Source organism: Lissotriton helveticus, chromosome 12, assembly GCF_964261635.1.
Source record: "Lissotriton helveticus chromosome 12, aLisHel1.1, whole genome shotgun sequence".
Lineage (NCBI taxonomy): Eukaryota > Metazoa > Chordata > Amphibia > Caudata > Salamandridae > Lissotriton > Lissotriton helveticus.
Window position 1 is genome coordinate 475,973,854 of NC_136073.1, and position 15,477 is coordinate 475,989,330.

Consider the following 15,477-nt stretch of genomic DNA (forward strand, 5'->3'; position numbering starts at 1 on the left):
TTGTAGAGTGGTGGGCATAGTGGATGTAGTCTGGTACGGGTACTTACCAGTGCTGCTGTGTGGGACTGACTGGAGGTAATAGTTTGGGAAGTTGGCCCCCAAGGATGTCCTTGGGGGCAAACTACCCCTCTTTTTACCTCCAATAAGTCCCACACAGTGGAATTGCTAAGACGTCTTCCGTGGACATGGCCCCCTTTCTCTACCACTCTGAAAACATGCCTTGTGGCAGACTACGGGTGGGGGATGGTCCAATTTAGTCCTGAGGGAGTTTGGGGGCCAAGAATCCCTCCTGGTACCTCCTGTAAGTCCTATGCAGCAGAATTCCTAAGCGTTGGTTGAACGCCCAGCACCACTCTGCAAACGCAACTACTAGTTAACGTAGCATATTTCTGCACCTCTGACTTAGAGGTAGTTTTAATACCCCTGCCCTATTATGTATTAGGGCCTTACAGTGGAGGTCATGCTAATCACAGGGGTACCCCAACGCATAGTGTTCCTTAGTGTGTGTAGGTGTTTTCACTGTAATCTAACTGTCTTTTAGCATTGCACTGGCTCCAGGCCTGGTTAGTCAGTCAGTTACCAACAGTACCCGTCTGAAAAAGCTGTGGACACAGGATGATTTTGCAACAAGGCCTCTTTCTGCTCCTCTGTTGGTTCTTTCTCCACACGTCTTTCCTCTTCCTGCACTTTTCTTCGTGTTTGTGGACTTCGGTTGCTTTTTCTGCATTTCCTTTGCTTCTTTCGGTGCATTTTTTCTTCTTTCTTCACATGTCCTACCTCTGTAGGCATAGTTCAAAACTAGCATTTAAAAAAACCTTTGAAATTCACTTTAAAACCATAGGTTTCAGGCATGTTATAGTTAGAAATTAGCATTTTAAAAACCTTTAAAATTCACTGAAAAAAACAATAGGTTTTAGGGAAAGGTGTAGTTAGTTGGACATTTCACTCGTACAAAACCAGAGAAATACCCCTGTTATAGTTAGTTTAGCTAACTATAACTCGCGCCCCCGCAATGCACTGCTGATGACATCACATATTACATCACTCATGACATGGTCAGTGACATCACTCATGACATTATCCATGTGATAATTTGATGCATCTTCTCGCATCCTAATATAACCTTTGATACACCCACTCTAAAAAACAGACTGCCATTCTCAAAACCATAGACACTCCAACACCAATAACTACATACCCACTCACTGATTCTTAGGTTTACACACACATCCACTCACTCACCCGTACAGTTACTCATACTTGTGGTCACTCAGTACAGGACTATCATATGCACTCATACACCTATATAGACACTCACACACCGCCACTCATCCATAGAGGTACTCACACACCTAGTCAGTCATGCAAATAATCAATCACACTGCCATTTACTCACCTATACAGTTATACACACACCAGCTCACTTACTCATACAAATACTAGCACATTCTTACTCTCTTATACAATCACTGATACAAGCACACTCATATCCATACAGCCACTCTCACAATCACACACACTTATAGCCATTTATATACTCAAACACACATATATACTGCCTTTCACATATGTAGTTACTCACAAATGTACCACTGAAATATACATGCACTCACTAACCCACCCATACACACTCACCCACCCATACTGTCCATCACAGATGCACTCTTGAAACCATGCACCCAGTAAATCACCCACTCACACATCTATTCACAGTCACACACACCCCACCCACACAAACACTCAGGCACCCATACAGATACTCAAACAACCAAACAATAACCCATATAGACACTCATGTAGCTATTCACAAACCCATGCAGCCGCTTACACACCAACAGACAGACGGTTACAGACATTCACACAGTTTAGTCACTAACCCATGCATTCAGTAAAATAAGTTTAATCACTCGCTTATAGTCAGTAACACACCTACTAAATCATCCATTCAGACACTTATACACCCACTCATTTTTCAATACGCCTTTCCCTACATTTATTAAACATATTTAAACTTTACAGAAAGTCACTGGATGATGTCATCAGTGATGTCACTGGCCATGCCATGAGTGATGTAATATGTGACATCAGCATTGCATTGCGGTGGCGCGAGTTCTAGTTAGCTGAACTAACTATAACGGTGTTTTGTACGAGTGAAAAGTTCAACTAACTATAACTTTCCCTAAAACCTATGGTTTTTTCAGTGAATATATATATATATATATATATATATATATATATATATATATATATATATATATTCCTCCAAAGTGACCCACTGCTCACAGGGCGCTCAGCAGCCGGTGCTCTGCATGGGGACCGGGTCCAGGTCCATGCAACAAAGGATGCGGTACACCAAAGGTCGTTTTGCTTATTTTATTGATAAGCTCTACCCCCACCAACGCGTTTCAGCCACCAAGGCTTTGCTCACGGTCAGTAAGTCCTTCCTTCATTTCTACTTCTATACCCATATCTACCTTTAAGTGGTATTCTGGGATATGTAGTTTAACACACATTTTTCAAAACTTTACACAAAAAAACAGAAAGACAGTGGCGCTGTTGTGAATTAGTTTTGTGCAATATTAACCCTTGGATTCTTACAGTACTCGGGGTTAGTACCCATTGTTGTACTTATTAATTGCAACATTAGTAACTTTGTAATGGTATAGTACCCATTTTCATGATCTAATGAGTTCAAGGATAAAGTTTTTTGGAGAACACAGTTATTCAAGGTGAACATAAAGTTCCTCATCATTATTAATACCCCCCGGCTGTTTTGTCCGGAATTTTATGATGAGTCTCGATTCAGCTTGACGTAATTTACGGACACGATCACCTCCTCGATTGTCTTCGGATATCATTTTGATTCCGTAGAAGCATATATATATATATATATATATATATATATATATATATATATATATATATATATATATATATATATATGCCAACACACACGGTCCACATTCGCAGGTCCGTTCCACAATGAAGGGCACACTCAGCAATTACTCCGTCGTTTTAATGCCAAAGTTTATTATTTTTGGCGCTGCATAAACAAATCAACAAACGCGTTTCGGCGATCCCGCCTTCGTCAGTGTCGATCAGTGAGCGTTTTGAAACAGTTTAAATAAAGTTACATTGTAACACAATCACGTGATTAAAATAAACATAAAAGAAGGCACAGTGATTATTATCCATTACTGTGCGGCGGAACCTAAGTAAAACGGATTGGACACTAATCAAGGGTCTGAAAGATGATCAAAATATTGTGATAAAGCCAAGTGACAAGGGTGGTAACGTGGTCATCCTCAATAAACAACAATATGATGATGAGGCACTATTGCAATTAAAGAATTTAGAACATTATTCCCCAGTGAAAAGAGAAAGATTCAATGAAAGCATCTTAAACTTTCATACTCTGATTACTAAATGGAAAGAGAAAGGGATAATGGACAGCAAAGACTGGACAAATTTGAAATGTGAATATCCGCAATTGGCAACCTTTTACCACCTGCCTAAGGTTCACAAGAGCAGAATCTGGCCACCTGGCCGCCCGATTGTATCGGCCAAGGAAAGCCTTCTGGAAAAGACCTCGACGTACATCGACAATTTCCTGGCCCCATTGGTACGAGACTTGAGCTCGTACCTTAGAGACACAAAAGATTTTTTGAGACTTATTCAGGACATAGCCTGGGAAGCAGACTTTGTACTAATAACATTGGACATAACAAGCCTATATACCTCAATTAAGCATGAGGATGGATTGAAAGCGATGAAATACTTCCTCGATAGGAGGGCACTGAAGTACAGGTCACATAACTGTATGCTAATTGAACTTGCAGAATATTGTTTGAAAAATAACATTTTCCTGTTTCTAGGACAGCTATACCTGCAACAACAGGGGACCGCGATGGGAACGTGCTTCGCCCCCAGCTACGCGAATCTTTTCGTGGGCTGGTGGGAGGAGCACGTGGCCTGGGCGGATGACAACAAAGAATGGGTGGAAAAAATAGTTTTATGGACACGTTACATTGATGACTTGTTCATAGTATGGCGTGGAACTGAAACTGAGGCAGAACGGTACATCGAGACTCTCAATGACAATGAACTTAATCTGAAATTCACCAGCAATATAAGCAAGCAAGAGGTGCATTATTTAGATTTAAAAGTGTATGTCCAGGGAGATAAGATTGAGACATCCCTGTATAGAAAACCGACAGCAGGGAATTCCATCCTGCATGCCGGAAGCTACCACCCAAGAAGTGTAGTCAATAATATTCCCCTGGGAGAATTTTTGCGTATAAAGCGAAACTGCTCCACTGAGGAGGAATTTGCCTGAGCCAGAACAGAATCAGGGCAGAGGTTCCTTAAAAGGGGCTATTGTAAAGGTGTGCTGAAAGAAGCAGAACTGAGAAGTAATACTGTAACCAGGAATGAACTACTAATAGACAGGGCGAAATCGAAAGATACAAAGGTGAGACTGATAACCAACTTTACTGAAAAGTCACCAGAAGTATTTCAGATCCTAAAACGGAACTGGAATATATTACAGTCCGATATCACAGTGGGTAAATTAATATCAAGCTACCCTCTAGTTACATATAGGAAAGGACATTCCCTGAAAGATCTATTAGTGAGCAGCCACCATGACCCCAAACAGAAAAGGAAGACCCCGATTATGGGGTTCTACCCCTGTATGAAGTGCAAGGCCTGTAAAAACTCAAGGAAGGTGAAGGAATACGAGGTACCAGGGAAACCAAATAAGATCATCCCCAAACTCTTGAACTGTCATTCAGAGTTCACAGTTTACTGCCTTGTGTGCCCATGTGGCAGGAAATATGTGGGCAGCACAATTAAACAGACGAAGTTAAGAGTGCTGGAACACATGAGGGCGATCACCACCAAGGATCAGAGCTATCCAGTAGCTCGCCACTATGAGCAGATGCATCACAGTAATAGTAATCTGCTCTCCTATTTCATCCTTGACCAACTAACCAAGTCAGAGCGTGGGGGGGACTGGGTGAGGAAACTCAGGATCCTAGAATCCAAATACATTATCATGCTACAGACCAAGGCCCCGGTAGGTCTGAATAATGAGGAGGAAATGTGGATTCACATAGGCTGAGAGACAATGCTATATGACTGAACCTGTTTTGACACCTCTCTCGCTAAAAGAACAACTTAGATCTCAAAATTTCGCCCATTCAGGGCTTAATATGATTAAGAAATATGAGATTAGCTGGCACAAATATGGGCCACTTGAAGTGAAAAATAGCGCTTTCAAAAAAATCTTGTGATTTAACAAGTAAAGCCACCATATCACGTAATCTATAACTGATGCAATAGATTTGTAATTGCAATTTATATATGTATATAATACCTATAAAGTATAGGAACTATAATCTGTTCCTTTATGTTTTTGAATAGATGTTTGTGATCGTAGCAAGCATTTCTTGGACACTCCAAGATGGCCCCCACAGTAATGGATAATAATCACTGTGCCTTCTTTTATGTTTATTTTAATCACGTGATTGTGTTACAATGTAACTTTATTTAAACTGTTTCAAAACGCTCACTGATCGACACTGACGAAGGCGGGATCGCCGAAACGCGTTTGTTGATTTGTTTATGCAGCGCCAAAAATAATAAACTTTGGCATTAAAACGACGGAGTAATTGCTGAGTGTGCCCTTCATTGTGGAACGGACCTGCGAATGTGGACCGTGTGTGTTGGCATATATCACCCATCTCACCGTGCGTGAAGGAGGCACCCAAGGCTAAGAGGAGCGACGGATGGTGAAAAGGCGTGTTAGGACATATATATATATATATATATATATATATATATATATATATATATATATATATATATAGCTATATATATATATCACCCCTCCGATAGAAAAAGGAAAGAGGCCACACGGGAAACCTTCTGGAGCCGTTTATTGGAGACAGCAAAGCATGATGCATTTCGGCATTAGTAGCCTTCCTCCGATGCTGCTGTTACCGCGACCTGCATTGCCCTCATTGGAAGGTAAGTTCCGACCCCAAGTCACTTGATCTTTTCACCAAAAGTAGTCCAAAATAGCACTTCATATCCCAGAAAGCACTGTTCCCTGGTGGATGTTGCATGGAAAAGGGATCACTGTTCAGGGAAAAGGCGAGGCAATTGAAATGGAGTGTCCCGGTAAAATGAAGACCTCAGGCTCCCTTTGGTCCCCTTGACGTTCCAGCCTCCAGTATAGGCGTCCGCTGGGCCATGAGTCAACAATATAGTGATTGCGGCTCCTCATGCAGTCACGAGCTGCGCCTGGCAGTAGTCCCTATCTTCAGCAACACTCGAGGCGGGCAGGAGTAATTCGATACCTCGAAGGAAAGAAAAGCTGAAACAGCTGGTGATAGAGATATATATATATATATATATATATATATATATATATTTATATATATATATATTGACGTACTGACCACCTGATCATGCCTTTTCTATTTTGTACTTATGACCCCCTTTGAGGAAGTATTTAAAACAGCCTTTATATTGATACTTTACATGAAGAAAAAAAATCACTAAAATAAAACCAAGGTTAAAGTGACGTTATCGTTAGAATATGGTAATAACATCCTACTTTACAGAAAAGAGTCCTGAGAAATGTACAGATAAAACAAAAGGACTGTCACATGATTTTGAAGTTTTAAAGCGCGCACATATGCACTATGCAAAATATTGTCTCCACCTGTGACCAAGGAAGTAAGACGCCGAAACGCGTAAGGGAACGGAGATGCCTTTGCGCTGCTAAAACCTGTGATTAAAAAGCTCCTATTCCGGTATTGGGCCTCTTGTGTTTTCTTGATGGATGCCAAAAGGACGGGCTTTTACGTGCCCGTTGTTCTGAGGCCGCCCTGTAGGGTCAAGGGCTCCCATGCTCGGAGGCTGTTTTTGGATAGATATATATATATATATATATATATATATATATATATATCACCTGATCAAGCCAATAGGCCTACCTTTTCTATTTTGTACTCATGACCCCCTTTGAGGACGTATTTAAAACAGCCTTTATATTGATACTTTACATGAAAAAAAAAACCTAAGAAATTCCAAAACCAAGGTTAAAGTGACGTTATCGTTAGAATATGGTAATAACATCCTACTTTACTGAAAAGAGTCCTGAGAAATGTACAGATAAAACAAAAGGATAAAGAAACTTTTTATAGTTGAATGAAAATGTCAACAAAAATCTAAACTAACAAAACCACCAAAATTCACTGGTTATAGCTATGTCAAGTAACTAGAACTTGTGCCCTAAACTAACTAACTTGCGACGCTCTGCTTTGAAGTTCACATGTTACATCACTCATGACATGTTCAGTGATTGCCTTGTTAACATCGCTAATTACATCTGAAATGACATTATTGTGGTAATGTTGTTGATAGTAGTTGGATGTCGGTTCAGATCACTTGATTGTCCTGAGCTTTTAACTGCAGCTAGCTTCTTCACCTGCACAATAAGCTCATAACAGTCTCTAGTGCTATGTTTTTGGACTTGATCAGTGTGAATCTGTAACTGAACAAAATGAGTTCATTCAATGAGCTGTAATTCTGAATCCAAAATAAGCAGTCATTCAACCCTGTTGTACCGCCTTCTATTCCTCATTCCATTAAGAGAGGTTTGTTGCTGCTTTCTCTTACATTTGTTTCATTGAAAGGTACTTGGCAGTTGAGGGCTTAGACCTCTTGGAGCAGTGTCCTACATACAGGGAAGATCAAAACATTTCGACTGCTGAAAACATTTCATAACATACAATCAATCAATTAATATGTCTCAGCCTGGGAAATTATACAGTTATGCTTGCAATTGTGAAGTATTTTGTAGTATTATCTAACATGAACGAGATTGGAATTATTGAAGTTTAAACTTGCACTAAAATACTTCTGTTGATTTTCTTGTTAGGGTCTTTGTCGATGTTAAAAATGGGGAGTATGTTCCTCGAAAATCGATTTTAAAGTCCCGAAGCAGAGATGATAGTATCTGCAGTGATACAAGTGAGAGCAGTGCTGCTGAGTTTGAAGACAGGCGTGGAATAATGAGAAGCCTTAGTTGTGACGATGCCATCTTCTTTGATTCCAGTGAGGGAGTTCTTCCTGAAGACTATCATTCTCCCAACAAACATCCTATGTCCGGACCACTGGAGGTATAACACGACTTGTAGTATTTAAACCCTACTATGTGTATATCTTCTGATAAGACAAAGTTTGTGTTTTGTTACTTTACAGTCCAGTGAAAAAAAGCAGTTTTTAATAAAATAGTATCTTGCTCTGTATGCATACCTCTTAGATGGAAAATCAACCATTGGGGAGTGCTATAGTCAAGACTGCTACTGCATTATTATGCTTCATATCTCTTGCGTGTTAATTCAATGGAGGTTTCCATGGCACAACGAGGGACACAACCAGCAACTTTGTTTAGAAAGGAGATGGGATTTCGAGGATGTAAAACTGAAAATTTTTAAATGGGTTGAATGAACATTGGAAGGGGTTTCCAAACTGTTAAAGCAAGAGCTGGAGTGCAGCAATCACCTATGTCGTATTCATAGTCTATCAACATTTAGGCAAGGAGCATATCTATCTGAAGAATACATCATGGAAGATGAGGAGTTATCCTTCACTTGATGAATGCTGGTGAAGGTATAACCATAGACCCCTGACAATGCACATGATTTTAAACACATTGCGCTCATTAGTAGGCACAAGCGAAGAGATGTCATATTGGAAGTATTGCAGATGAATTGAGGACAATTGGTGATCATGCAGACACTTGATCACCAGTTAATATTTGATAGATGACATTTACATAGCCAAGCCTGGTTCCAGATGTAGCAGCCATGGCTGATCTCCTAGTGTTGTGATTAAGGAAGGAAAGATTTGCCTTAAGGTGGTGGAGATGAAAGCTGCAATTATAGGTACAGCTGAGGTTTGAAATGAAAGCATGTGATAGGCATTTTGTTTTCTACATCATGACACAATAGAAAAAAAGTGAAAGGCAACAGCTGCAATAAGAAAATGTGAGAAAGTAAAAGAACACAAGCGGAACTATTCTACCAATGCAAAATTATAAATTCAGACTAAATGAGAAAATATAGAAAGTACATGAAAACGATGCAGGTATCACATTTTTCTCATATGTGCATGCATTAAAGATCCTTGCATAATGTTTGTAATTTTGATTCAAATGTACCAGAAAACCCTAAGAATGGCTACTGTTGACCAAAATATGTGTGTTTGTAGCATATGTATTGTGGATACATGTTCTGCATACTTCGGCCATCTAGTATTGGGCTCAGACATTACAGCTTGTTTTTCTTAGAAGAAGCTTCAAGTCACAGGACGTGCAGTTACTTCTGCCAGTGTCCACTATGCGCATGGACACCCACTACAACTTGGATTTTCTTTCCCCCACTATCTGGTTCAGACGTGTTAAACAACTGTTCCGAGATCTCCAGATTTTTTAAGGGCCTTTTTGGGCCTCAATGATCCACTTTTCAAAACCAATGACACTGGTAACGATCACTGCACTGCCCAGTATTTTTCAATGATTCTTCTGACATAGACACTGCTCCCCTTACATCAATCGCTTCGATTGACTCCCTGACAGCTGACGCTTTGGTCTTTGACTCAGTCAAGTCTTCTTTAGTCTCCCCAGAATTTGTCCAGGAGAATGCAAACATGAAGGCAGTGATAGAATGCTCATAATTCAAGTTTTGTCAAAGGCGCACTGCAAAGTATCTGTGAGTGGACAATCGTGGCCTTTGTAACCTGTGCCTTTCCTGCGCTCAGAGAAAGCAAAAGCAAAGCACCATTTTTCCCATGGTGCTTTGCTTTTGCTTTCTCTGTTGCAGAGGTTCTTCCAAAGAGGATTCCCAGGTTTGGGACGTACCTTACCCTATGGCGGGGTAGTGGTAGCTGTTATATAGCCCTGCTCTGCTGGGGAGTGCTGGTTGCCTTCGGGTGCCCATTCTTCATGGCGTTTCTGTATGTTGCTATTGCTTCTTGAGGTTGTGTGCACGGTCCTTGTAGTGATAGATCTGGTCCTTACTCTCCTTCCTGCTGGGGAGAGGATATGGTCTGACTGCTAGATTGAAGTCTTTGGAGCTGGGAAACCAAACTTCGAGCCTCAGGGTCGTGTCCAAACCCTGTGGTTAAGGGCAAGGAACTTAATCTCCCCGTGCCTACCAAAAACGAGCATTTGCAATGCAATAAGTATCGGCTGAGAGCTGGGATGCCTCATTGTCCTTCTGCTTCTGGTGGCTTATGGTTATAGCTGCCGTTCTGACTGGCCTGTTGCCTTCCCTTTGAGTGGGCTCGCCTCTTCCTTGGTTTCCTCGGGCCCTCTGGGTTTCTTCTTGTTCCTCTGCCTGTCCTGGTGTTGGGGGAAGCTCAGTTGCCCTGAGGGAGGAGTGGAGTGTTTCGGCCTTGTTTTCGGTTCCTCTGTTGTAAGTGTATGGGCCTCCACTCTTCCTCTTACATCCCTCTGGGGCTGCTGGCGTTTGACTTGTGGGGGTCCTCTTGCCTGGTAGGGACAGAGTTGCCTCCCTGGTCTACGGGGCTGGTCCCCTGTGGGCCTACTGTCCTGTCCAGACTGGTGGGGTCCTTTCGCAGACCCTCCTTCCCCATGGGTGTTGCTAGGGTATCTATTCTACGTGAAGCAATCTGCGGCTAGTAGTCTCTATCAGATGTACAAGTTGCTTACCTTCGGTAACAATGTATCTGGTAGAGAAAATTCTAGCTGCAGATTCCTTCATGGCCCGCCCTTCCACCCCGTTCTGGGAGGACCCCTGGGCTGGTCCTTGGCACTCGCCTCCCGTGGAGCAGTGTCCTCTGTGAGTGCCCTCTTTTGTTCTTCACTGTGGCTCTTTCTGGTTGCTGTTCTTCCCTCCTCTCTGGTTCTAGGCAGATGTGGCTTCTGGTGTTCCTATGCCCCGCTGCTATGGCTGCTCCAGGTCGGGAAGGTTTTGTTCCATCCATCCATCCTTCCTTCCTTCCTTCCTCTTGCTATTAGGGGCCTGGCCACTCTACCCCCTCTACCCCCTCTGGGCTGGGACTCTCTGGTCCCGCCTTACCCTTGTTCTTGGGGGGTGGATTCCCTCTAGGCTGGGGTGGGTGGAGTTTGATCGTTCCTGCCTGTTGGGACTGTCTCTCCTACCTTTTTTCAGGGGGTGGTTGTTGGCCTGCTAGGTGTGACATGACTTTTACGCAGGTTCCTGGTCTCCGGGGAGTAGTGGGGGATGGCTGTCTAGGTGTTGGTTGGGTGGCTTCTCGGGGCTCTGCTCTGTTCTTCCCCTCTTCTTGACCTTGGACACTGCGGTGTTGCAATGTTTGTATGGGGTTTAATTTTTGTATGCTCTTTCGCACACTGTTCCCATGCTCCCACAGTTTTTTATTGGTGGTTCCACGTTGTGATGCGGAAAAGTTCTCCGAAGAAAGCTGAGGTAGACGCGCCAGGGCGGGGCTTATGTGACCTCGCTGACGTCACGTGCGCCGACGATGCCTGGGCAGAGTCGCTTGATGTAGCCCCGCTCCCGGCGCACAGGGATGCTGTGGCAAAAAGTTTCCGGATTTAGTCTCAAGCCTGGGGATAATTCTACGTGAAGGAATCTGCGGCTATAATCGTCTCTACCAGATACATCGTTACCGAAGGTAAGTAACTCCTACATTTCCATTGCAAACATCTGCTGCTCCCTCAACAATGTGTATACTACCTCCCAGCATAAACACTAGTATCCCGCTCTACAGCCATGCATGGTTTCTGATGGATACATCTGCCTGTGGATTTCTCACCTTTTGTATTACCCTCAACATTCTACAGGAACCTTTCTCGGAAGACGTCGTCAGCGTGCTGACATCAGTTCCCTTTTTTTCTGTGCCTTTGATGCGCAAAGCTTTTTTCTAGGGCTCTCCATTTCTGGGAGTTTCTTTGTTGTAAGTCTTCGGATCTTTGTAGCAGCGACCATAGCTACCCAGAGGAAGTCTGGATTCAGGCCATTCAAGAAGTGTGGGGGTCAGATGTTGATTACTGACCCCCATAAAGATTGTTGGTGGTGTCTCCCGTCTGACCATGACGTCAGGGAGTGTTACGCGGTACAAAAGGGGGTGGTGATGGACGGAGCATCTGAATCAATCAAACACTCACACCCAGTCAAAAGATCTGGGTTTAATCCATCACCGTTCTTTAGCCCACTCTGCCACCCCAGTTCATACATGGATGTAAGCAAATCAGTCTGACCCTGTGCCTCATGAAAAACAGTCCAGCCCGAACTGCCAAGCCATGCCATGCCTTCCCTGGACCGGAAACAAGCTTCCGAGGACCGGTTTGTGGCATTCCAGCCGTCTTCAGCCCGGCTTGCTTGAATCCAGTGGCAAAGTGAGCAAGGGACTCACGTCTGAGCATACCCTGCCACACTTGTGGCGGCCAAAAGCGGTACAAAAGGGGAGTGTTACACTTGTAGGTGCATGAACCCCAAGTCTTTAAAGGACAGGGAGGCAAAGCCGTTTATGGCTAAAGTCAAAAAGCAGAAAAGAGGTCGAAGGAAGTCGAGGTCCCGGTCCAAGTCACCGACTCCATATAAAAAGTAGTGGTGCCATGAATCTAGATGTCGTTCAGTGAGTTGTATTCCAGGCCAAAAGAGAAGATTGTCAATGTTTCGACCCGTCTTCCGCGATGAGGGTAATTTCTACCTATGCATGCGGGTCTTCATCAGGACATAAATCCAACCGTGGTTGTATCCTAGATAATAAATATTGATTATGTTGTCCGAATTGTAAGGATCCAATCCTATTCGCAAAACATTTAGAGTGGTCCCTAAGGAAAGGTAATGGGGCCCCCCTAAAGTGCTTCCAAAAGTAATTCCAATATTCCGAAATAGCAGGAGAATTCCAACGTGTCATTTTGTGGGTACCTGCCAGAGAAATCTTAATGCGAGCTCATAGTAGGCGGGCCTATATCTTTATTATTGTAGGGAGGGAATTGATCCTCACCGAGGGGGCACAATGCCCATTGGAGCCCCCAGAAGCTTCCCAGTAAATGAAAGCCAGAGATCCTGTTTGAACGGAAAAGGGCGAAGATCGCTTGTAACACTATTAACCTCTTAGGTTTGGAGAACAATCCCTTGACGTCCATCAAACTAACTTCATGTGTGATTCATATTCATCACTTATATACAAATAATATAAGTAATTAAAACAAGCATTTGCAATGCAATAGGTCCTGCTTTTGTGAAAGTTTAAGCTATTAGCATTGTAAATGACAATGCCTTTTATTTATGTTTTAAAAACCCAAACAAATAAAAGGCATTGTCATTTACAATGCCAATAGCTCAAACTCGCGTAAATGCGAGACCTATTGTATTGCAAATGCTTGTTCACCTTGCATTGGAGGACCCTCTGGTGGAGTAAGGTGAAAGACTTGGGCCCTTGCTCTTGTGATAACTTTTCTATCAAGGATACTTTTCACTTTATAATGTTTTGCAACCACTGTCATATTCGTAAACTTTTTCTACTGCCTATACTGAAAGATAAAGGCTTTATGCGGGTAAGGCCTGCATTAGAATACCTACAGATGCTGAATAACCTGTGGGAATGCTTTAACATTGCTAATTTTTTAGTTGTGGTGGTTAGGGAAAGAAAAAAAGCTTCTCTGATGTGGTATATATCTGATTTTTATACAGTAATGAAATGAAAGATTTTATCTTGATGTTTGTGGTGCACAAGATCGAGTTTTAAATGAATTTGTACATATTGACGATTTACACCTTAATGTTGGGAATGATTTTATCCTGATGTTTTTTGGTACATAAGATCATGTCTTAAAAAAAAATGTATGTTATTATTTGATTTTTTTGTAGTGTACTTTTATGGTTTTAATTAACCAAATCAAGTGATTTTGATTGACTGACATGATTCGAAGCTGGAAATGTGTTCTCTTATTTTTTTTGTTGTTGAGATATTAAGACAATATTGCTGTTGAATATGAGTCATTAGCAATGTCCTTGTGACATCATTTCTGAATTTTAATCATTGTGCCTTGGCTTCGGGTTAATTGGAAGCTGGTTGAGCATGCATTGTATTATTGTTATAAAACACTTTTTTATACTTTTATCATTCAATATCACAATCTTTAATAAGACTATTTATTGTGAAGTACTAACCCTCTGAGCCCAGATACACACATTAGCATTTTGATTTTGCGGTCTTTCTTCTTTAGGCTTTCTCTGGCACTGTGATAGAAAAAGAACATTTTTCTGCACCTATTCCGCTCTTAAGCATTGCTCACAGTACTCTACCTACGATTCCGGAGCGGAAAACTGAAGAAGCTGTTCCTGAAGTAACAGAAGAAACAACAAGGCGCATTTCGAAATTCAAAGCTTCAAGAATGCAGCAGAGAACATAGCTTTTGCCGAAAAAATAAAATGTCTTTAATATCCAATTCTAGGAATATGGTCGGCTAGGAACATTGCATCAGTGTAATAATTAAGCATACTGTATTTGGTTGATGAGGTGTAACTTTTGGCCTCTGATTGTAATTTGATGGAGCACATTTACATGGCTGTTCTATAATATGCAAATTTGTTACTTTAATTATCCTTAGTACGTGCAGCCCCTTTCTATGTTTGCTTCTTCAGCTCCACAGGCAGCTGTTTACTCTTTTTTTTCCTACTGTGCATTCAGAATTTTAAGTTTGGGTTCAAGTCTACTAATTGTAAGTATTTTTGAACCTACTATAAAAATGATATCTGTACAGTTCCTGACCATTTTAAAGAAACTTTCTACCTTTATACTCATAATAATAATATGCTTTGAAATAGTCCTATTGCTGACTTCTAGATTACTGGTGGTTGGCTGTTGTGTAAGCCTTTAATCCTTTGTTTACTATCCTCAAACTCTGTGCATTTCACTGTACAAATATTTCATGGAATACTGTGGTTTTGCAGGAAAGTTTCTTAGGTGATAAATGGTATTTTGCAAACTACGTTTTTTGGAAATAAAGTCCTACTGAAATAGTGCCTCTTATTTCATATAAACCATTGTTCTACTTCAGACTTCAGTATGTTTTAAAAGTGTATCTGTTGAACTTGTTACTTAAGCTACACCTCCATGACTAATTCTGTTTCATTTTTCGCCAAATAACTTTATAGCCTAATATTGATTGGTTTAACTACTGAACATTCGAATGAACAGTTTCAGTACAGTTTTCGTTAGAGAGAGAAGTCGAATCATCAATCCCTATTTCCCCAGACACACTCTTTAGAGCGCACTTCCCATTAAGAATTGCTTTACACAAAACCACACCTCTCTTACCAATTTTCCTATGCCCCTAGCGTTTCCTTCTCACTTTTTTTAAGAAATAAGTACTCTTCCACTTTCGGTCCTCTTCTCCTCTAATACAGATTATCTCCAGGAAACCTCAGCATAATGTCTTCCTTG

General features: G+C 41.6%; 1 protein-coding gene across 1 annotated transcript in view; it reads left to right on the top strand.

Annotated features, from left to right (window-relative positions):
* Window positions 1-15,051, top strand: part of URI1 (URI1 prefoldin like chaperone) — a 369,284-nt gene extending 354,233 nt beyond the window's left edge. The window contains exons 10-11 of the mRNA XM_078670635.1: window positions 7,952-8,192; window positions 14,258-15,051. Of these exons, the coding sequence (XP_078526761.1) occupies window positions 7,952-8,192; window positions 14,258-14,443 (427 nt within the window). The 3' untranslated portion in view covers window positions 14,444-15,051. The remainder of the gene's footprint in view (window positions 1-7,951; window positions 8,193-14,257) is intronic.
* Window positions 15,052-15,477: the final 426 nt, after the last annotated feature.